At 45.5% G+C, this 24,311-nt stretch overlaps 1 protein-coding gene across 1 annotated transcript in view; it reads left to right on the top strand.

Annotated features, from left to right (window-relative positions):
• ITGB1BP2 (integrin subunit beta 1 binding protein 2) overlaps positions 1 to 20,369 on the top strand; it is a 37,419-nt gene extending 17,050 nt beyond the window's left edge. The window contains exons 6-12 of the mRNA XM_075322741.1: positions 4,201 to 4,304; positions 4,386 to 4,441; positions 4,519 to 4,589; positions 14,976 to 15,087; positions 17,946 to 18,056; positions 19,276 to 19,338; positions 19,954 to 20,369. Coding sequence (XP_075178856.1) covers positions 4,201 to 4,304; positions 4,386 to 4,441; positions 4,519 to 4,589; positions 14,976 to 15,087; positions 17,946 to 18,056; positions 19,276 to 19,338; positions 19,954 to 20,178 — 742 coding nt within the window. The 3' untranslated portion in view covers positions 20,179 to 20,369. The remainder of the gene's footprint in view (positions 1 to 4,200; positions 4,305 to 4,385; positions 4,442 to 4,518; positions 4,590 to 14,975; positions 15,088 to 17,945; positions 18,057 to 19,275; positions 19,339 to 19,953) is intronic.
• Positions 20,370 to 24,311: the final 3,942 nt, after the last annotated feature.

The following is a 24,311-nucleotide window of genomic DNA, read 5'->3' as shown; positions in this document are numbered from 1 at the left end:
CCCTGAGACCCTCAGGGCACTACAGGGAACTGCATCCTCTTGGGGATGCAGGACCTACCCCCTGGAACCTGGTGTACCAGTGCCGATACCACCAAAACACAACCAAAATCCTAGTTCTAGAGCAGACCCGGGCAAGGGGCGGCCCGCGGGCCACATCCGGCCCGCCTACTCTCTGTGACTGGCCCGCCCATCTTCAGCCGCTGCAGTGGAGCCGGGCTGCAGCGTGCCGGGCAGGGAGAGATCCTGCAGCTCCGCACAGTCAGTGCAGGCAGCGGAACTCAGGAGTCTCTCCTCTGTTCGCTGCCGGCATTTTCTCTGTGACACACGCGCGCGCACTCTGATGTTATCAGTGCTGCGCTGCGTGTGTCATTTCAAAAGTTCCCGCCCGGCAGGAGAAGGAGCAGCACAGCGGGGGCCTGAAGAGAAGCAGCGGTGGGGGCCCCTCGGAGAAGAGCATCGGCACAGCCAGGGCCCGTAGAAGAGAAGGAGCAGATCAGTGGGGGGCCTGTACGGACGTGCCTGAGGACGGAACCGATAAGAAGGGAGAGGTAAGTAGTGACTAATAAGCAGAGGAGGGGACAATGGGGGGGACTGGTGACTAATACTGGGGGTGTAGTGGTGTAGTTTTACAGGTGTAGTATATGGTGTTGTGTATATAGGGGTGTAGTATATAGTGGTGTAGTACATGGGGTGTAGTGATGTAGTTTTATTACAGGTGTAGTATATAGTGGTGTAGTATATGGGGGTATAGTGATGTAGTATATTCAGGTGTACTATATGGAGGTGTAGTATATTACAGGTGTAGTATATGGGTTGTAGTATATCACAGGTGTATTATATGGGGGTGTAGTATATTACAGGTGTATTATATGGGTTGTATTATATTACAGGTGTATTATATGGGGGTGTAGTATATTACAGGTGTATTATATGGAGGTGTAGTATATTACAGGTGTATTATATGGAGGTGTAGTATATTACAGGTGTATTATATGGGGGTGTAGTATATTACAGGTGTATTATATGGGTTGTATTATATTACAGGTGTATTATATGGGGGTGTAGTATATTACAGGTGTATTATATGGAGGTGTAGTATATTACAGGTGTATTTTATGGGGGTGTAGTATATTACAGGTGTATTATATAGGGGTGTAGTATATTACAGGTGTAGTATATGGGGGTGTAGTATATTACAGGTGTAGTATATGGGTTGTAGTATATCACAGGTGTATTATATGGGGGTGTAGTATATTACAGGTGTATTATATGGGTTGTATTATTTTACAGGTGTATTATATAGGGGTGTAGTATATTACAGGTGTATTATATGGAGGTGTAGTATATTACAGGTGTATTATATGGAGGTGTAGTATATTACAGGTGTATTATATGGGGGTGTAGTATATTACAGGTGTATTATATGGGTTGTATTATATTACAGGTGTATTATATGGGGGTGTAGTATATTACAGGTGTATTATATGGAGGTGTAGTATATTACAGGTGTATTATATGGAGGTGTAGTATATTACAGGTGTATTATATGGAGATGTAGTATATTACAGGTGTATTTTATGGGGGTGTAGTATATTACAGGTGTATTATATGGGGGTGTAGTATATTACAGGTGTAGTATATGGGTTGTAGTATATCACAGGTGTATTATATGGGGGTGTAGTATATTACAGGTGTATTATATGGGTTGTATTATATTACAGGTGTATTATATGGGGGTGTAGTATATTACAGGTGTATTATATGGAGGTGTAGTATATTACAGGTGTATTATATGGAGGTGTAGTATATTACAGGTGTATTATATGGAGGTGTAGTATATTACAGGTGTATTATATGGAGGTGTAGTATATTACAGGTGTATTTTATGGGGGTGTAGTATATTACAGGTGTATTATATAGGGGTGTAGTATATTACAGGTGTAGTATATGGGTTGTAGTATATTACAGGTGTATTATATGGAGGTGTAGTAAATTACAGGTGTAGTATATAGGGGTGTAGTGCTGTAGTATATTACAGGTGTAGTATATAGTGGTGTAGTATAATACAGATGTATATAGGGGTGTAGTGTTGTAAATTATTACAGGTGTAGTATATGGGGATGTAGTGATGTAGTATATTACAGTTGTAGTATATGGGGTTGTAGTGATGTATATTACAGGTGTAGTATATGGGGGGGTGTAATGTAGTATATTACAGGTGTAGTACATAGTAATGTAGTATATTGGGTAGAACTGAGTTAATTATATTAGTCAGGGTCTCTAAACCAATCCCAATTTCTCATGCAGCACCATGGGAAAATTAATTGCCCACCCCTGTTCTAGAGGGTTAACCATGTAAGGGGATGGTCGCCATGAGAATGAGTCCCTGGGTTTAGCCAGCCTGGTGGGAGGGGTCAGCAGTCAGTCTATAGAGTCTAGCGAGTGTAGCACACAGGAGTGATGTGCGGACGTGCCAGAACTGGGTCCGTGTAACGGTGACCCAGGGGCACAGGATGGAAGTCACCAGGATGGGTACTGGAGATACCGCTGGGACCGGAGCACGAACGGGGCACAGGGCCCTAGGTCAAGCGCAAGTTTTATACTACTGTTTGGCAAATACCTGCCCGGTCAGGACACCTTCACGGACTTCACCGAACTAAATAATCCGGGGGCATCAGCAGTAAGCTAGGATTGGGATTCGGACACTTACCTCCCCGTAGTGTCCGCACTGCCCGGCGTACGGAAGAGACTGTACCCCAAAAGGGACAGTCGGGGCCCCCAAATGCTCCATGCTACGGGGATCCAATCAACTGAGAGTGCCGGGGACAGAGCAACCTGGGTCACTACATTGGCACTTCTCCTCCTAGGACCTGAACCAGCACCCCTGGGTCCACAGTGAGTAGAAACTGTTAAAGACAACCTGGTGTGGTCTCTGTTATTATCCCCGTTACATCTCCCAGGCACAGCCTTACCTGCGGAGGGCCTAACAACATTGCTGGAATCACCACCAGCTCTGGGAGTAGCCACATTCAGCAGCGGCGGTTCTCAATCTTTAACCGCAACCCGCAGGTGGCGTCACATGACGAAAACTCTTATCTCCCCTGTAAATACTCCCATTACCAAAAGGGGCCCAGGGCATGGGACCGGGCAAAGGCCACCAGAGTGACATTCCCATTTGTTACTGCCCGGGACCGAGTACCCCCTTTCCTGGGCAACACAAATACAGCTCAAACCAGCAATAATAGTGAGGGGGGGGGGGTAAACATAGATTATGTAGGATCTTAATCTAAGATCATCAGCAGTATAGGAAGAGTGTAAAACAGTTCTGCCCATCACACACATATACATTTAGGCTATGTGCCCACGGGACGCTCGTTCCTGCGGATATATTCGCAGGTACGGCCACATGTTTCCCGCAGCTGCCTGCCGGCATCCGCAGCTATTTTTAGCTGCGAGTTTCCAGCGGAATAGCTGCGGGAAACATGCAGAGTTTCATGCAATTTACCTGCGGACGTCCCGGCCTTTATCTCCATAGCGGAGGGCCGGGATCTTCGCAAGTAAATCCGCATGAATAATTGACATGCAGTTAGGTGCGGCTGAGGGATCTCCGCAGGAGATTCCGCAGCCGCACTTTCCGCAGCGTGGACACAGACACTCCCCATGTCCCATAGGGTAACATGGGGAGTGCCTGTACATGCTAGAACCTGCGGATTTATCTGGAAAATCCAGATAAATCCGCAGGTTTTCCACGGCAAACTCTGCAGCAAAAAGCTCCCGTGGGCACATGGCCTTACACACATCTCCTCTCGTATCTCTATGAACAGCTTTGTGGGTAAGTGTGATGAGTTTATGTTGTATTCTATAGCAGAGTGGTAACCAGTGCAATGACTGGCACAGGGTGGAGGCAGCAGTGTAGCAGTGGGACAGACATATGAACCTGGTTGCTCCATTCAGGATATATTGGAGAACGGTCAGTTTAGTAAGAGGGAGACCAATTAGAAGCAAGTTGCAGTAAAAAAAATTGTACAGAGTAGCTGTAAGTTAACAGTTATTGAAAGTGTATGGGTAGACTGTATATCTCTAATCTCACCAATTAATATGCATTGCAGAAGGCTGAATTGGGAAACTCAAATGAAGAAAGTGTGAGATACTCTTCTGCAGTGTAAACACAAGCTCATTATCCAGTTTTTATTACTTTAGGACACAGGAACAGATGAATCCTCTTGAGCTCAAAGTGTCTCAATCACTTGAACAAGAATTGGAGAAGCTCACATTGCAATCAAATAAAGAATCAGAAAACAATGGTTGGTGGTCAAGAATAGATCAGATGTATGTCTTATATGAGTAATAGCTACACAATTGTTGAAATGTTTGTTTTATTTCAGTTGACGCTTCAGTAACATTATTGGGGACAACATGTAAGCACTCTGGATGTAAGGAGGTGAGCAGCCCTAATCCTCTACTACTGTGAAACTGCTATATGGGTGATGATGGATATATTGTGGTCTTCTTCTATAGGTCTATAAAGGGGAAGAGAGTGAAGTAACAAGCTGTGTGTATCACCCCGGGGTGCCGGTGTTCCATGAAGGGTAAGACTTATAGTATTCATATTAAATCAAAATTGAAGGCTTCTTTTTATCTTTTATTCAAATGATCATCTTTGCATATTCATAATTTCCACATCGCATTCACTGTACACATAAAAAGGGATTATGGATATGTAAAATATCTTAATATTTCTGTTGATAATTCTGTTGCTCTGTGGCATCTTCTTTTACTAAATTTCACACTTATGGCTTGTCTATGACTTTATACAAACGCTGAGGTTTTTGACGAGCCATACTATGGCACCCGTATCAATCAGTCCCAGATTTTTATTGAAAGCATTATAGCATGTAACGTAGGCCCCCGTTTTATAGGACTTGAAGGAACCATAAGGTGGTAGATAAGTTGAAGCCTTAAATGGAATATGTCATCATGTTTTTACTACACCATCTGAGAGCAGCATGATATAGAGGCAGATACCCTCATTCCAGTGATGTATCACTTACTAGGTTGCTTGCTGCAGTTTTGATAAAATCACAGTTTTATCTGCTGCAGATCTACCAGTTCTCTGAATGCTGAGCTATGTATAACCCTGCCCACACCACTGATTGACAGTTATCTGTGTTTCTATTAACTCTGTGTATGCAGAAAGCTCCCAATCAGTTGTAGAGCAGGATTATACAGAGCTCATGTGTATATGTAATATGTTGTGCCCCTGAAGCCATCAGGAGCTACAAGGTACTGCATCCTGTCAAAGATGCAGGGCCTACCCCCAGTGACCCGGAAGACCAGTGCCAGTAACACCAAAACATTCATTCTAATCCCTGTTTTTCCCCTTCCCAAAGACTGGTGACAGACTAGGGTTTGACCCAATGGATGGCCATCTAGGGGTGGAGCCGATCCAATCCACTAGATGACAACCAGGCAGGAGGGGTCAGACAGTCAGTAAGTGGAAGTGAGAGGAGACGGACGTAACTGCACTGACAGTAGAGTGTAATGGTGACCTGAGTGCCCGTGGAGTACGGTGGAGTACTCCCGGAACCATAGCACCAACGGGGTACAGAATCCTAGGTCAGGCAAACGCTCCAGGCAGACCTGATAAAATCTGCACAGTGAGGGGACCATCCAGGACCTCACTGACCGTAAAGTTTGGGACAAAGTAGCAACCAGAGAACCGGGGAACAGGACCAGAGAAACCGACCCCACAGGGTTCAAGCTACCTGTTATGCGGACTAAGACTGAAAGAGAACCAGGTGCTTCAAGCCACGGAGACCTACCAACCAGAGACAGGTGCAGGGGAAGAGATGCTTGTATGTCACTTGACTGCATTTTTTATGTACACATTAAAATATTAATGTTTTGTAGTACATTAAACATTGATCTGCTGCCAACAGTTATAACAGTTTTTGTAAGTAATCACACTAAAGGCTATTCAATCACATACACTGACGAGCAAAAGGGTAACAATGGTTTGAACTTTTGAATTTTAGGCTCCATATCGCACCATCCACAAAAGCTTCAAATGTGAGACTACCATCATTTTAAAACCAATCATCTTGGCTATCTCATATATAATGTTGACTTTCAATTATTTAGCATATGATTAGTTATGCAGATTATTGTCATGTCACTGCATTGTTACTATTTTGCCTAAAAATCTAAATTTATATTTCTATTATTTGGTTTGTTTTTTGTATATCTATGTTTGGTTTTCAGCACTGCCAGAATCTTTCTTAACATGCTCTTAATCAGATTCAAGCATGTCTGGATCAAAATCTGATCCCAAGTGTATTGTATACATTCATAATATTGGTGCTGTGACGTAGCGACCACCAACGTGGTAAATGGTCGCTATATGTCACAGTGGAGAAGGTATCTGCGATATCTAGATGAAAAAAGTTGCTATGGGACTTGTAGTCCACAAAGGCTTCTTGCTACACATAAGGGTCAGGTTCCCTTTAATAATCCCAAGGTGCTCTGCAGGGCTGAGATTCACAGACCTCCACCTGTGGGTGTGGCTCGAGGGGTTAAAGCAATCCAGTCTCAGAACCTGGGTGGAGTGTGTCTAGGGCAGTCTGGATAGAGACTAGCTCTAGACTGCCAGCGTGTGTGCTGGGAGAGAGTGAGAGCAGAGCCGAGAACTCTGCAGGGAGCAACCTGTGTGGAGGCTGAGCACAGGACTCCGTTATTAAGACTGAGGTGAGTGCAGCCAGACGAGGGCTGTAAGGCCGAGCCTCTCCTGGAGGAGACCCAGACCCAGTGGTCTGCAGAGGGCCCTGGGGCCGCGAGGGAACCTCAGCTAGAGGTGTCTGCTGGCAGGGGCCAGAGAGTAAGGAAAGTGGTTAACTTCCACTATGAACTTGTAATAGAGTCTGCTCTGTAAGCTGCAGAGCCGGAAGCCTAGAAAAGCTCCAGGCCGGCGTGGAGCGCTTATAAGTTTGTGGACCCTCCTGGAACAGCCGAACGGGGCATTGTAAGACCGTCTCCTACGGCAAGGGGTGCCTGTGTGACGGGGACCCGTATGGACGGTGCATAACCCGGCTGTGTTCCGGATGAATTTACATGTACAGCAAGGAGAATAAAGCTGTTTGGATCGGACTATTTGAGTCACGGCGTCTTTGTAGTCTTGGGGGACCCCCACCCCGCTACAGTGCATACTGGTCGACTAACTTGGGTTGTTATACAGGTGTTTCTTTAACTCTACTCACAACTGTTTGATTAGGTTGAAGTCTAAGGACTGTGGAGGCCAATTCAGCATTTCTACTTCATTGTCATTGAAACATTTTTTTCCCCAATTATGGCTTATGCTTCAGGTTGTTGTCCTGTTGGAACACTATGTCATCCTTTTCATACCCATAGTACTCGAGTGTACGAAGTAACTCGTCTGGTAGTATACTCACATATAACTCATTTTGTAGGACACTCACATATAGCTCAGCTTTGAGACCACCAATGATCCTTGTGATGTATCCATTGGCTTTGGCTGTGAAACACTCCCATATCATTAAGCTTCCTGCACCAAACTTTACAGTTCCTTCAATTTCTCGATCCATTAGCTCCTTTTATCCTTTTCTTCAAGACCCATTTGCACCCATCAGAGCCTAGTCTATTCACTTTCTTCTCATCATTCCAAATCACTCAATTCCAATCTGCTACTGTCCACTTTTCCTATTTTTTTCGAAACTGCTTCTTATGTTGATATTGAAGTTGAGGCTTCTTCACCATCTTTTGGGGCCACTATACCAGACCAATGTAATGTGCTTGCCTGGACGTCTGTGTTCTCACTATTATGAAGCATACAAGCCACCTCCAATGACAAGAATCTGCATAACTAATAATATGTTAAATAGTTGAAAGTCAATTTTATATATGAGATAGCCAAGATGATTGTCTAGAAAGTGAAAGTAGCCTCACGTTTGAAGCTGTAGTGGATGGTGAGATAAGAATCCTTAAAGTCAAAACATTGTTATCTTTTTGCTCGTCAGTGTATACCATGGAATTTGGTTGTTTTACTTCTTTGAAGTATATTCGATCATAGGTAGGTTCTTCTCTTCAGCCTTTAGGACTCATTCAGACATTAGTGATTTTTTTCTTATGTAAAAACATGTTTTTGGTCAGATTTTCATTAGTACATATCATTTTGTGTGTTAGTTTTTACCATTAGTATTTTATCTGTGATTTTCTCACACGCAAAAAGAAAAACTGCAAAGCTTCTACTATCCATTGTCATGTTAAAAACGGACAGCAGACAGATAGCATACTAGCAGCAACATGTCCTTTTAGTGATATTTTTCATGGATCTGTTGTCCTTTTTTCATCCTAATTCCTAATTCTGGATTAAAATTACCCTTAGAAGACGTCACCTTGATTTTTTTGGGGCAGACATTTAAATAGCTCTGATAATGATTTATACTTGTTCTATCCATGAAATATACTGATAGAACATTTACATGGTTTACGGATGTATGAACGAGGTCTAAAATTCTGCATACTGTAGGTGACCTAATCACATATAAACGTATAGTTTGTGGTTTAGGGTTCAGAACAATTGTTTCAGAAAACTAATGGGTCAACAGAATAAAATAGCTCACATCTGGTTGTTGTAGACAACTTTTTTGCATCCATTTTGATATTTTTTCCCCAATGTGTCAGTGTTGGTGTAGCGCCCCTGAAGCCATCAGGAGCTACAAGGTACTGCATCCTGTCAAAGATGCAGGGCCTACCCCCAGGAACCCGGAAGACCTGTGCTGGTAGCACCAAAACGCATATATAATCCCTGTTTTTCCCTTTCCCAAAGACTGGTGACAGACTAGAGTTGGACCCAATGGATGGCCACCTAGGGGTGGAGCCAATCCAGTCCACTAGACGACAACTAGGGAGGAGGGTTTCAGACAGTCAGTAAGTGGAAGTGGAAGGAAACAGACGTAACCGTACTGACGGGAGTGTGTAACAGTGACCTGTCAGGCGTAGGCGTGTGGTTGCCGAAGGGGTACAGTGGAGTACTCTTGGAACCATAGCACCGACGGGGTACAGAGCCCTAGGTCACGCAAACGCTCCAGGCAGACCTGATAAAATCTGCGCAGTGAGGGGACCATCCAGGACCTCACTAACCGTCAAGTCCAGGGGCACTAGCAGTGATGGGAGAACCAGGGACCGGAACAGAACACCGACCCTACAGGGTTCAAACTGTCTGTCGTACGGACTAAAGACTGAGAGACTAAGGGAACCATTACTGGGTGCCGCGCTGTACAAAGGCTAGTAAGACGCAGTACAGCGTAATCCCCACTAGGTGGCAGCAGAGTAGTAAAGGAGAGACAAAGAAACCCTTTAACAGAAAGGCAGCTGAAGTATAGCAAAGTAACTTCAGCAATGTTAACAGGCGAATCACCAGGGGGCAAAAGAGTAGTCAGTCAGGGTCTAGCCAGGAAAGTTGAGTCACTGCGAAGGGAGGATCGATATCAAAGTTAGAAAGTAGAACCAAGTCAGAAGCCGGGAGATCAGGTATGCAAAGGGAAACACAAACAACAGATAGGACAGGGAAATCAGGGACCAGAACAGGCAGACAAACTGGGGAGGGTCAAAGTCAGGACACAGTAGCAAGGAGGCAGGACAGATCGAGAACTCTAACCAGAGCCAGTAAACACACTGCAAGGCAGAAATATCACTGGCACTGAGCCCAGGGTCGCCATGAGGGCATTACTACTGTGCCTGGTGTAGGAAGAGAGGGGGCCTGCCCAGGCCCGGGGTAAATACTTATCTTTAGCCTCAGGCAGGACGGGCCCCTTCTCTTCACCAGGCCCCAGTCACAACAGCAGCAGCAACAGCAGAGGGGCCCCGCAGTGTCGCTTCACTACCAGACATGACTAATTTGCATGCGATTGGGTGGAGCATGCAAATTAGCCATGTGCTGTAGTGGAGGCAGGGTCAGTGGAACAGAGCAGGGCGCGCCATCGCTGTGCTGTCCAGCAGGAGGTGAGGTCATCACTCAGAGACCTCATTACACTCCTGCAACAGCGGCTGAGGTGGCAAGGACGCGGCAGCCAGCAGGACAGGTAAGCACTGTGAGCCAAAGATTTGCTGATCTCTGCCGGGGGGGACACTGATCCCTGCCCGGGGCCCGCGCTGATCTCTGCCAGGGGGGGGACGCTGATCTCTGCTGTGGGGGACACTGATCTCTGCCCGGGGGCCCGTGCTGATCTCTGCCAGGGGTGGGGACGCTGATCTCTGCCCGGGGCCCGCGCTGATCTCTGCTCGAGGCTTGCGCTGATCTCTGCCTGGGGGAGATGCTGATCTCTGCCCGGAGCCTGTGGTGAACTCTGCCGGGGGGGACGCTGATCTCTGCTGGAGAGGACACTGATCTCTGCTGGGGGGGACGCTGATCTCTGCCCAGGCCCGTCGCTGATCTCTGCTGAAGGGGGGCGCTGATCTCTACCCGTGGCCGCCAGCCGACCCCAGCCCTTGTCTTGCTTCAGCTAGATCAGGGGTGGGGAACCTCTGGCCTGTGAGCCTCCTGGCCTGTGAGCCTCCTGGCCTCTCTGCTGTGAGCCTCCTGGCCTCTCTGCTGTGAGCCTCCTGGCCTCTCTGCTGTGAGCCTCCTGGCCTCTCTGCTGTGAGCCTCCTGGCCTCTCTGCTGTGAGCCTCCTGGCCTCTCTGCTGTGAGCCTCCTGGCCTCTCTGCTGTGAGCCTCCTGGCCTCTCTGCTGTGAGCCTCCTGGCCTCTCTGCTGTGAGCCTCTTGGCCTCTCTGCTGTGAGCCTCTTGGCCTCTCTGCTGTGAGCCTCTTTGCCTCTCTGCTGTGAGCCTCTTGGCCTCTCTGCTGTGAGCCTCTTGGCCTCTCTGCTGTGAGCCTCTTGGCCTCTCTGCTGTGAGCCTCTTGGCCTCTCTGCTGTGAGCCTCTTGGCCTCTCTGCTGTGAGCCTCTTGGCCTCTCTGCTGTGAGCCTCTTGGCCTCTCTGCTGTGAGCCTCTTGGCCTCTCTGCTGTGAGCCTCTTGGCCTCTCTGCTGTGAGCCTCTTGGCCTCTCTGCTGTGAGCCTCTTGGCCTCTCTGCTGTGAGCCTCTTGGCCTCTCTGCTGTGAGCCTCTTGGCCTCTCTGCTGTGAGCCTCTTGGCCTCTCTGCTGTGAGCCTCTTGGCCTCTCTGCTGTGAGCCTCTTGGCCTCTCTGCTGTGAGCCTCTTGGCCTCTCTGCTGTGAGCCTCCTGGCCTCTCTGCTGTGAGCCTCCTGGCCTCTCTGCTGTGAGCCTCCTGGCCTCTCTGCTGTGAGCCTCCTGGCCTCTCTGCTGTGAGCCTCCTGGCCTCTCTGCTGTGAGCCTCCTGGCCTCTCTGCTGTGAGCCTCCTGGCCTCTCTGTTGTGAGCCTCCTGCCTCCCAGTGCTGTGTGCCACCCACCCTCCAGTGCTGTCTGTGCTTCCTCAGTCCTGTTCATGTCTCCAGTCCTGTTTGTGCCCCTCTAGTGTTGTCCGTGCCACCGCCAGTACTGTCCAAGCCCCAGCCCCCCCTGTGATGTGTATATGCCCCCAGTCTCTCTTGTGATGCATATACAGTGACTTGCGAAAGTATTCGGCCCCCTTAAATTTTTCAACCTTTTCCCACATTTCAGGCTTCAAACATAAAGATAAAAAAATTACATTTTATGGTGAAGAATCAACAACAAGTGGGACACAATTGTGAAGTTGAATGATATTTATTGCTTACTTTAATTTTTTGTAAAAAATAAATAACTGTAAATTGGGGCGTGCAATGTTATTCATCCCCTTTACTTTCAGTGCAGCAAACTCACTCCAGAAGTTCATTGAGGATCTCTGAATAATCCAATGTTGTTCTAAATGACTGACTGATGATAAATATAATCCACCTGTGTGTAATCAAGCCTCCGTATAAATGCACCTGCTCTGTGATAGTCTCAGTGTTCTGTTTAAAGCTCAGAGAGCATCATGAAGACCAAGGAACACAACAGGCAGGTCCGTAATACTGTTGTGGAGAAGTTTAAAGCTGGATTTAGTAACAAAAAGATTTCCACAACTTTAAACATCCCAAGAAGCACTGTGCAAGCGATAATATTAAAATAGGAGTATCAAAGATATCCATAAAAAGTGTTATTTAAAGTTTGACAAAAGCCACCTGGGAGACACACCAAACATAAGGAAGAAGGTTCTCTGGTCAGATGAAGTCAAAATCAAACTATTTGGGCACAATACCAAACGATCTGTTTGGTGTAAAAGCAACACAGCTCATCACCCTGAACACACCATCCCCACTGTCAAACATGGTGGTGGCAGTGTCATGGTTTGGGCCTGCTTTTCTTCAGCAGGGACAGGGAAGATGGTTAAAATTGATGGGAAGATGGATGGAGCCAAATACAGGACCATTCTTGAAGAAAACCTGTTGGAGTCTGCAAAAGACCTGAGACTGGGACGGAGATTTGTCTTCCAACAAGACAATGATCCCAAACATAAAGCAAAGTCTACAATGGAATGGTTCACAAATAAACGTATCCAGGTGTTAGAATGGCCAAGTCACAGTCCAGACCTGAATCCAATCGAGAATCTGTGGAAAGACCTGAAAACTGCTGTTCACAAATACTCTCCATCCAACCTCACTCGGCTCCAGCTGTTTGCAAAGGAAGAATGGGCAAGAATTTCAGTCTCTCGATGTGCAAAACTGAGACACATACCCCAAGCAACTTGCAGCTGTAATCGCAGCAAAAGGTGGCGCTACAAAGTATGTATTTACAGGGGATGAATAATATTGCACGTCCCACTTTTCAGTTATTTATTTTTTATAAAAAGTTTAAAATAAACAAGAAATTTTGTTCAACTTCACAATTGCGTCCCACTTGTTGTAGTTTGTTCACAGAACATTAAAATTTTTATCTTTACATTTGAAGCCTCAAATGTGGGGAAAAGGTTGAAAAAAATCAAGGGGGCTGAATACTTTTGCAAGGCACTGTATATACCAGAATGTTCCCCGAGTATGTGTATGTATATATTATATGTATAATATAATATACATAGTATGTGTATGTATAATATTAATTTATATTTATATTAATTACACATGTTTTTCCAAGAGGGGCAATGAGACTGTAGGAGGTTTGAGGGGTGGAGGCAGAGCTGGGGGGAATCCTGGGCGGAGTCCCAAGGGGTCCGGAAAATTTTTCCAGTATGGGGCCCTGAAATTCCTAGTGGCGGCCCTGACTGAGCCATAGGTAGAGAGGCAATATATAGCATCCTGGGATCCAGAACGAGGCAAGGGAAGTAAACCCATGACATGACCAGGCCAGAGCTGGGTGTAACCAGCAGCAGGGAAAAGACGGCCTGGGTCATGACACTGGGACTAAGGAAACTAGTGGTGAAGACCGGCCTTCCTCCGGGTACCAGCCATCAAACCGCTGTGAGTAAAGAAAACCAGTTACACTGCAATCCCTTGTGTGGCCTACCTTCTTTCCGTGCCCAACTCAATCACCTAACCACTGGGGCCCCGGCCCTACTTGCGGAGGGCCCAACATCCCGGCTGCCGTTAACATCAGCCCCAGCAGTGAAAGACTGTGCAGCGGCGGTTCCATCTCCATAACCGCAATCCCGCAAGTGGCGTCACGATACAAACTTTATTAAATATTCCCCTGTACATAGCCCCTTTCAAGAGACCCCCAGGGTCACGGAACCAGCCAACGGCCACCCAGTGACACATCCCAGTAATACACCGCCCGGGACCGAGTACCCCATAGCTCTGGGGTGAGTCATTAGCTCTCATATCATAAGTCAAGAGACCAAGTGAGTAAAGATATCATCATCCAGAGGAACCAGAAACCTTTTATGAACAAAAAGCTGTTTAGAAGCATTTTAACATCAACATTTTGTAAGATTCAGAAACTATCCAGATATTCTATTGGTATAATGATGATGATGTTAAAAATATCATTTTTTCCATATTTCATTTACTTTTGGTTACAGAGATAGCTGCAGATTTGTTATTTCCATTTATAAAATCCACTTTCGGAGACCTCATCCTTTTACCCTTGAGGCCAAAACATTGTTTATTTTGTGGTTCTCTGTCCTGGGAATCGTATTTTTCCTTGAATATTTCTACAGAAGTGCTGAATCTTTTATGTTTTAATAGTTTATTTGCATGTTATTTGTGCCTCCTTCTGTAGGCAGAGTATATTACTGTGAGACGCTGAATATTTTGTAAAAATGCTTAAAGGGAACCTGTCAGCAGGTTTTCCCCATATAAAGTACAGCCAGAACCGATATGCCCTCATACACAGCTTTCTATAATGCTGTATATAAGTCCCTAATCCGCTCTGCAAGGCAACCCCCCCCTCCCTTATATTACATCATTTACCTCTGGTGCGATCCAGTCTAATGGGTGTCTCTGGTCTTGATCAGTCTCATTTTACAATTGTCATCCTCCTTCCCTGTTTTGTGTGGATGATGCACACTACGTCATCCACACAGTGTCCTCCATCACGCTCCTGTGCAGGCGCACTTCTCTTTGCTCTGCTGAGGGCAGAGCAAAGTATTGTACTGCGCATGCACCGGCGCTCTTTGGCCTTTCCCCACAACTACAATATCATGTTTTGCCCTTGGCAGAGCAGAGAGAAGTGCGCTTGCGCAGGAGTGTGATAGAGGACACTGTGTGGATGACATAGTGTGCATCATCCACATGAAGCAGGGAAGGAGAATGGCGATCACAAGAAGGGAGGAGGAGAGGAATCAAGACCAGCGACACCCATCGGACCGGACCCTGCCATCTGTGAGAATATTAAGAGCTGTTGTGTTTTTGCCTTTCATACATATTGAGAACATATACAGCATTGTACAATGCTGTAACAGAGAACAGAGGGCTTACAGCTGCTGGCTCTACTTTATATGGGGGAAACCTGGTGACAGGTACCTTTTTAATGCACAAACATATTTCTGTTGGTTTCTCCACAGGATGAAGTACTGGTCCTGCTGTGCTATTAAAACAAGTGACTTCAATGAGTTTCTAGACCAAAAAGGATGCAGCACAGGGATTCATCTATGGGTGCAGCCACCAGAGAAGCAAGTAAGAGATGAATGTACAATGAAGCATACAAGCTTGCTTCTGAATTGCTAATTCTCTGTCTACACTAAAGGGTGCTTTACACGTTACGATATCGTTAATGTTTTATCGTCTGGGTCATGTTGTTAGTGATGCACATCCGGCGTCATTAACGGTATCACAGCGTGTAACACTTACCAGCGACCTTAAACGTCCTCCAAAGTGGTGAAAATCGTTCACCATGGAGAGGTCGTCCCAAAACCAAAAATTGGTAATAGTTGATTATCGATGTGGTTCGTCGCTCCTGTGGCAGCACACATCGCTGTGTGTGACACCGCAGGAGCGAGGAACGTCTCCTTACCTGCCGCCGGCTGCAATGTGGAAGGAAGGAGGTGGGTGGGATGTTATGTCCTGCTCATCTCCGCCCCTCCGCTTTGATTGGCCGGCCGCTTAGTGACATCGCGGTGACGTCGGTGTGATGCCGAACGTCCCTCCCCCTTGAGGGAGGGATTGTTTGGCAGTCACAGCGACGACACCGACCAGGTACGTGTGTGTGACACTGCTGTAGCGATAATGTTCGCTGCGGATGCGATCACACGAAATCGCATGCACGACGGGGGCGGGTGCTTTTGCGTACGGTATCGCTAGCAATTGCTAGCGATATCGTAGCGTGTAAAGCCCGCTTTAGAATTAGAGCCCCTTCAGGGTTTCCGCTGCCAATTTAGGTAATTTACATGGCAGGAATAGAACTTTATGCAGTGATATTCTTGTCTTTCAAAAACCCCAAGCATATTACATGTGATAAATATATGAAAAATAATAAGCAGTTCATTGAAGTTTTGTTGTTTTTACTTAATCCCTTAAAGAGAATCTGTTATCAGGTTTTTGCTATGTAATCTGAAGACAGCATGTCGTGGGAGGTAAAACACAGATTTCAGCAATGCCTCTTATCAAGGTCTATGCTTTATGCAATGCATTTTTTCTGGTGTCTATTCAGCACCATAAGATTGTCATTGCTGAACTACATTGCCTCCTGTCTAGTAATTGGACACACACCCTGCTATGTTGAGCAGCCTTTTCTCTATAGACATTATACATGGAGAACCTGATGTGAGCAGGTTAGCTTTTTCAGCTCTGTACATGCTAAATCCAAAAATTCTGATTGTGTCAGAACAGCTGCACCCAGTAAACTAAGTGATATATCATTGGATTCAGGGTCTCTTTCCCTACATTATGCTGCTCTCAAATGAAATAGCAAAAACCTGATGACAGATTCCCTTTTAGGATTTTTTCATCTTTGATCTTTTATTTTTCCCTCCCTTCCTTTCAAGAACTGTAACTTTTTTTATTTTCCCACTGACAGCCATTTGAGGGATTGTTTTTTTTTGTGGGACTAGTTGTACTTTTGAATGACACCATTCATTCACGGTCTTCTATGAAAAAGGTTAAATATATGTATTTGGGGCTAAAAATAATTTTTGCAATTGTGTTTCAGTAAGAATGTTGAAAAAAAATACTGTAAAAGATATTCATCCTGGGGAAGGTATAAAAATTATGTACCCAATACTAAAGGTGCAAGTGCCCCGGTAGCAAAAAAAAACACAAAAAAACTTCCACTAACAAGTCAATTAAAACGTAACATTTTTTGTTTATGTATTATAATTACTGTATATCTCTTATGACTTCTAGATCAAGGATAAAGATATCCCCTACCTGTTGTTAGGTACATTGATCATATATATGTATTAAAGCACAAATTGTATTGTATCATAAAAAAAAACCAACCCAAAATGTCTAGTTTACAGGGCATCCGACCTTTTATTATTAAATATAATTTATTCTACCTTCCTCAGGTTAAATATATCTCGCAGTAATTTTTGTTTATTTTTTTTTAATTTTTTAGCCGTCTTAGCCTTTCATACAGCCAGGTCAGATCTTATACTTTGCACTGAAGAGGGACAACCATCTCGAAACAGAGGGGCATTGCATGGTCTATAAAGCCCGCTTTACACGCTGCAATGTATCTTGCAATGTGTCGGCGGGGTCACGTCGTAAGTGACGCACATCCGGCATCGTAAGGTACATTGCAGTGTGTGACAGGTACTTGCGATTGAACGGTAAAACGTTCATCGCACGCACATCGTTCATTTCTCTAGAATTGAACGTCAGATTGTTCATCGTACCTGGGGTAGCACACATTGCAGTGTGTGACACCCCGAGAACGATGAACAGATCTTACCTGCGGCTCCCGGCCCACAATGCGGAAGGAAGGAGGTTGGCGGGATGTTTACGTTCCGCCCCTCCGCTTCTATTGGCCTGCTGCTGCGTGACGTCGCTGTGACGCCGAACGTCCTTCCCACTCCAGGAAGTGGACGTTCGCCGCCCACAGCGAGGTCGTATGGACGGGTAAGTACGTGTGACGGGGGTTAATCGTTTGTGCGGCACGTTCAACAAATTGAACGTGCAGCACATATGATGGGGGCGTTGCAAATCGCATACGATATCGTATGCGAAATAGGAAACGTGTAAAGCAGGCTTAAGTCTCCTTAAGTGCCATGTCACTTCTCACGAGGAAGAATATTTCCCTTTAGACCCCCAGTCAGAAACTTCTCATCTAACAAAATCTGATCTCCTGCTTTGCACTGAGGAGGAGCAACCCCCCAAAACATGTGTCTACAAATGGAGTTTTTGGTTTGGCTTATTATATGTCATGTGGCAAGGCTCTTTAAAGGGTTTATATTGACTTTTAGTACTGTTACATCCAATAGGTGGCACCAAAGATCAAGTCCTCTTTTTTTTCTGAGCATATCAAAATTTAGTGGTGATTGTTATAATGTCCAGGGCTTGTATAGGATGTTTCTTACTCTTATGTTTCTTTTCAGAAAGTGTCATGTCGCTATGACTGGCACCAAACTAGCAGTCTCGTTGTCATCACAGTTTATGCCAAAACAGCTCTACCAGATGTAACTATGGTTCTAGCCAATCGTACACAGGTAAGGAAACAAAATTGACACAACCAGAAGATGGGCTGATAAAGGCAGAAAGGAATGTTAAGGAAGGACTCAAGACTTGTAGTTTTTCCTAATGCTTTTCATAGAGTTTATTTTTTTTCACGTGTGCTTTTTACTAATTCTGGCTTCATGTTTATGCTGATGTCCGCCAACATTTGTGCTCTGCCAGTCATCACCTATGGGGTAGGAATCATATAGGTGGTAAGGTACAAATATCATAGAGGACCATTGGCTGCTTATAACTGTGTAGGCTAAGGCTAAGTTCACATTTCCGTTGTTTTGCATCAGTCACATGCGTTGCTTGACGCATGTGACTGATGCATTGTAGAACGGATGACAACGGATGACAAAGAAAAGAATTTCATTGTCGGACTCCGTTGTTTGCGGGGGCGGAGTTCGGGGGCGCGGAGCTGAGGACGTCAGTGCCGCGGTCTGCATGGCTGGGGACAGGTGTGTGTGTGTGTACATGCGGAGTGCGGGAGGGGGCGGAGCAGAGTGGGGCTGTGGAGCTGACGACGTCAGTGCCGCGGGGACTGCAGGGCTGGGGACGTGTGTGTGTGTGTGTGTGTGTGTGTGTGTGTGTGTGTGTACACATGCGGAGTGCGGGAGGGGGCGGAGCTGAGTGGTGAAGTGTCGGCCTCCTTGCACACTGTATCCAGGGTAAATATCGGGTAACTAAAAGCAAAGCACTTTCCTTCGTTACCTGATATTTATCTTGCTTACCAGCATACACCACTTAGCGCGGGCTCCCTGCACCCATAATCACTGTAAATATCGGGTAACTAACCAAAGCGCATTGCTTGGTTACCCGATGTTTATCCTGGTTACGGGTGCAGGGAGCCAGAGAGCATGCGCAGCAAAATCCTACGGACCGCGCTGCTCAAAAAACGTTACAGGCTGCGTTGCTCCCGCCCGGCGGTCAGTTAAAAAACGACTGACCGCGATGCAGCGGATGCAACGCAGCATCATCAGTCGCAATCCGCCACTAATAGAAGTCTATGGGGAAAAACAGGATTCCTGTAAAATATTTTGCAGGATACCGTAATTCCTCAAGGCGACGGATTGTGACTGATGCAAAACGGAAGTGTGAACTTAGCCTAATTGATAAAGCTAGGTAATGAGAGCAAACATTTTCTTCATAGTACAAAAGACAACTATTTGTAATGTGTGAATTAATAACCTCCCTTCTATCTCCTCACAGCTGGACATTCAAATCACTTTTGAAGGCAAGAAGCAATTCAGTAAACAATTGGAGTTGTGGGGTGTAAGTATGACTTTTCTTAGCACAGTTAAAGTGTGACCGTCATTTTAATTTTTATTTAATAAATCAATAGTACTCATGAAAATAAGCAACTTTGTAAGATATCTTATCAGACAAATCTGCTTCCTTCTTCTCCTGGAATGATCTTTCTTTCTCAAAATTCTCAATTCCCATGTAAAAAAGGAGGGGAGAGAGGAAAGGAGGAGATCTCCCTATAGCCCCTCCCTCTGCCTATAGCCCCTCCCTCTGCCTCTAGCCCCTCCTACAATAGAATCTTTTCAGTAGCAACTACCACTTCCTGTCTCAGTAATATAGAAATCTGTATTCACTGATGACAGACCCAGGAATTGAGAATTTTGAGAATGAAAGATTATTCCAACAGAAGGAAGCAGATTTGTCTGATAACAAATATTACAAAGTTGGTTATTTTCTTCTGTACTATTGATTTATTATATAAAAATGAAAACGAGGTTTGTCTTTTACCTTTTGTAGAGAAACCAATGAATCTCATATGTCACTTATTTATCCAAAATTAATTTCCGTGTTTCTGGTATGCCAGCACGCTCTGTTGTGAATGGCTTCTGATTTGCACATGACACTCTCTTAAATTTGTTCCAGGTTATTAAGACCGAAAATTGCTTTGTGAACATGCTGCCCACTAAAGTGGAGATCACACTGAAGAAATCTGACCCTGTGACATGGGGCCGACTGGAGCTTACAGTGGCTCCTCCGCAGATCACAGAGGACGCAGAACCTGAGCCTGCCGGAGCCCCTGCTGTGCATATTAATGAGGATTCAGATGATGACCTCAGCTGGTCCGAAGATGAGGAGCCCTGTGATTGAGACCACCACCGTATATCTGAGCACTGTTTATTATTTATATTATTTCTAAGTAAAAATAGCCTTTTACCTCATGTACATGTCACTTTCCTCTAGTCCATGTCAAATATCCCCTCTCAATGCTACATTTTACATGTCCGTCCTCTACACTGTGCAGCTAATGCACACATTAGGGAAATTCTATCCTCTTTAATAAACGTTTTGCTATAATATTGTATTTTATTTATAGATTTGATTGGTTTTACTTTAAGAATATTAGTAGTTACTTCTGTATACCTGACTTTGGCTAGAAGGCTGTCACAACCTGTGGAGACTCTGTGACCTCCAAGCACAACAATCAATGTCCAGAAGATCTACCAGAGCAAAATATTGTACTATTGTAGCGCCCCATGGGCCAGGTGGTTAACCTACTCGTTTCAGGGCCGTTTTGGCTTGGGTCAGGCGATGTCATGGGTGGCCTTGCCTGATCCGTTGCCCCGAGGCGTCCAGTAAATGGTGGAAGAAGCGTGGTATTTGGAAGAGTTGGTCATGATGCTACTTGTGGTATGCAGCCAGGGGTAGCCGCCGCTGCAGGATTCCTCACCAAGGCAGGTGTTAAGGCAGCCTGGATGGTGTCACTCCCCACAGGTGGAGCAGTCCCCGGGTGGATGAAGAGGGGAGGGTAATGGCGGCTGGTGCCTAAGGACAAGCCAACACAGTCTCTGCGGGTTCAAGGTGTAGTTTACTCACAGCTTCGGTCGCCAGCCCAGTAGTACTTGTCACTGCCGTGATGGGCTCCAGTCAATCCCAGGCAAGTAAGGAGCCACCACTGGTATTTTAAGAGAGAAGGAGAGAGAGAGAGTCCTATTTCTGGGGTGTCCCCCTCAGCAGTTAGGTACCCTGGCTGAGCTCCTGCTCCAAGCCCCGGGCCTAGTAAAGTCCAAGTTTTCCAGAGGTGTCTTGTCAGAATTATGATCCTGACGGATCTGTTTTTGATGTGAGTGTGTTGCGCCTATTTCTACCCCAGGTGGAACCTGCCCCCCAGGTGGCTGGTTTCAGTGAAAAGGAAAGTCCCATGATCGTGATGGCCACCCTCCTGCCTACTCGGAGCCATCCCACCCTGTGTGAAAGCTCCTAAACTGTATGTAATCTGTGAATGTGGAACACCGGTGATTAACCCCCCTTACCTGAGAGAGATACTGCACCTTAATTGAGATGCAGTACCCTGTGGCAACCAGAGCCTCAGGGGCGCCACACTGTCCTAATGAAAGATGCCTGTAAAAACCTGTATGGTTTGTGAGTATTAGTGTAGTGTCGCCTGAGTGCGCCCATTAATGGTTCAATCACAATGTCCGGCCATAATGCTGCTTAATTTTCACAGTGCCAGCAGCTTGTCCCTATTAATAGTGATGTCAGTGTGTGGTCAATTAGTGCCATCATAGTGTCCTCAGAATGACATTCGTACCCCCAAAAATCAGAATCTTGAATATTAGTGACGTGTTGCTCATGTGGGAGACAGTAATACAGTTACCTGCGGCCAAATCCAATTACAATTGAAATAATATGATCGCCTTTAGAAAACAAAATGGCACAACTTTTAGCAAAAATGTTGTGAGTAGCCCTTATTAGAGTTGAGCAGACCCGTGGAAGTTCGGTTTGGTGGGATCACCCGGACTTTAGGTAATGTTCAGTTCGGGACCTGGTCTTGACCTGAACCCAAGTGGAAGTCACTAATTGGGCAGTTCGGGGCTCAGCCCACATACAGCTGTGGGGGGTAGGGAGCAGGCAGTGGTAGTCTTGTATACAGGGGATGCCCGGCCGCAGCGCAGCTGCTTGAAAACCCCTTGCCTCCCAATTGCCGCCTCACTTAAAGGATAACTCCGCCACAGTCCATACACTTCATTTTCCCTCTGAGTCAATAAACTGCACAACGTAATATTCTTTTCAAATACTGGAACTTTCCTTCTTTTCTTCACAGCATTTATAGCATCTGTCTTTATCACTCTACTTTTTTCTTCACAGCATTTATGGCATCTATCTTCATCTCTACAACTCGGGCACCACTTCTGCTCCCATAGGGGTTCCCTTCAGACTCCACTACACAATTCAATTCAACGGCCGACCACTTTCTTGGTACCTGGCCTTCATTAGATACCGCTAAGCCCCTCATTCTCCCGTCTGACATCATGCTGTATGAACCGATTCAAATAGTCCTTAAGCCGATCCATTCCACCCACAGGGATTAGCTTACACTTTGGACAGGCCACGTACGACAGCACTCCTCTGTTCGCGCTTAGGCCAGGACCTACCCTTCTCAGACAAGGGCCCACTGACCTTTGGTCTCACAGGGGATTACTTAGGGTTTTCATATCCAGGAAAGAAACGAACACTTCCCTGACCAACCAGACTATACATCGCTTCTGGCGACGTGGTTTCCCAGTCCTCTACGTGTAGGACCCCGCGTGTCTGCGATCACAGGGGTGACCCTTAGGATCGATAATTTAGTCTATAGATATTGGCCATGTTCTCAGATTCTCCTCCCGGGGACTATCCCCCCTCCCTCCTTCATACTGTCCTTTTTATATGCTATTCTCCTCTTCTTACTTAACTGCTTGCCTGTCTACACAGGTGCCAGGACTGCTGTCCCTAAGCCACATTGCCATCTGGTGGCCATTTACAAAATCTACCATACATGGCATCATATTACACAGAACCCTTGGTGTGCCAACTACTTCTGCATGGGGGGAGGTGTAACCTTATCTGCCTATACAGTCATAAATGGATCACTTCCGGGGGAGTGAGGGCAGGTTTGTTTGTTTTTTTTGTTAGACACAGCATCCAAAAGCATTGTTTATACCCCCATTGAGAGCCATTCAGTGACTGCAAGTGGCTCCCTTTGGCCGAGCACCGAGCATATCAGAGCACCCCAATGCTTGATCAAACAGTTACCATACAGACAGCACCCAAAAGTCGAGTTTGAAAATTGAAGGTCTTTTCAAAACTCCATATTTGGTACGAACTCAAAACTTTACAGTTTGCATTCTCTCATCGTTAGTCCTTATGTAACATCGTAACTTATAAAGCGGTTGTCCAGTAAAGAAACAAGTCTTCCCCTTTACTGTGGATAGATGATAACTTGCTGATGGTTGGGTGTCTGCCTGTTGGGACCAGCACCAATCGGCAGAATGGGGGATTTTAATCCTATGATGGGGTACTTATAGCCTTGTTACAAAATGGAGTTATAAATCGAATTCCTGACCGCCGCTCCATTCACTCTCTATGGGGCTGCGAGAAAAAGCTGACTGCAGTGCTTGGCAGCCCCATAGAGAGTGGATGTTTTGTATATGTTGAGCATGAGCACTGCCCTTCCAATCTAACCAGTCCTAGTGGTGGGACACTCACTGATCAGAAAGTTAGTATCTATCCACAGGTGATAATTTGTTTTCACTGGACAATCCCTTTAAATTAGCTGGTTATATCATTTGCACACATTCGCTAGAGTAAAATAAAAATGTCAAAATAAATTCTAAAGACCCAGGCCAATCAAAAGCAAAGAATAATCACAGGCGCTGTATTATAGATACATAACTAATAATTATGGAAGTGGGTATGAAGGAGACCTCACACCTTTCAAAGTCAAACGGATCCATAGATCCCATCAGCTTTGTTTTATTTTCTGTGGACCCATTCATGTTACATATACCAGAAAAGTGTATAGAAAATGTGATGTACAGTGTTTGGACACAAGAAATTGAAAAATGTGAAGCTTGGAGGAATTTGTTAGGAAAGTCCCTTCTAGTAGTATTGAATGGATTTCAAAAAGTTTTTATGATAATGACCTTTCTCCATGAGCATCTTGTCCCTATACATAATGTCACTTAACAGTGATGATGATGATAATGATGATCACAGTGGATACAGGCAAAGCTTCTTTTAATTTGGCTGTCCTGTTTTGCAAAGAGAAAATGCATTTTTCATTACCGTAGTAGGATGTCCAAACAGTAAATCAGTTCATTATCTTCAATGAAATGGTTAAGACACTTTGTCACTTGTATGTGGAATCCTAACACAAGGTGCTGCGTACATAAGCGTTGGGCTTATATTCCGAGGGAGCAGTCCAGGACTCCTCATGTGTGTGCTGCCTTGTGTACAAGACC

The sequence above is a fragment of the Anomaloglossus baeobatrachus genome, chromosome 9 (assembly GCF_048569485.1).
Source record: "Anomaloglossus baeobatrachus isolate aAnoBae1 chromosome 9, aAnoBae1.hap1, whole genome shotgun sequence".
In the NCBI taxonomy this organism is placed as follows: domain Eukaryota; kingdom Metazoa; phylum Chordata; class Amphibia; order Anura; family Aromobatidae; genus Anomaloglossus; species Anomaloglossus baeobatrachus.
Note: the sequence above shows the minus strand (reverse complement) of the source record. Positions and strands in the feature narration are given on the sequence as shown.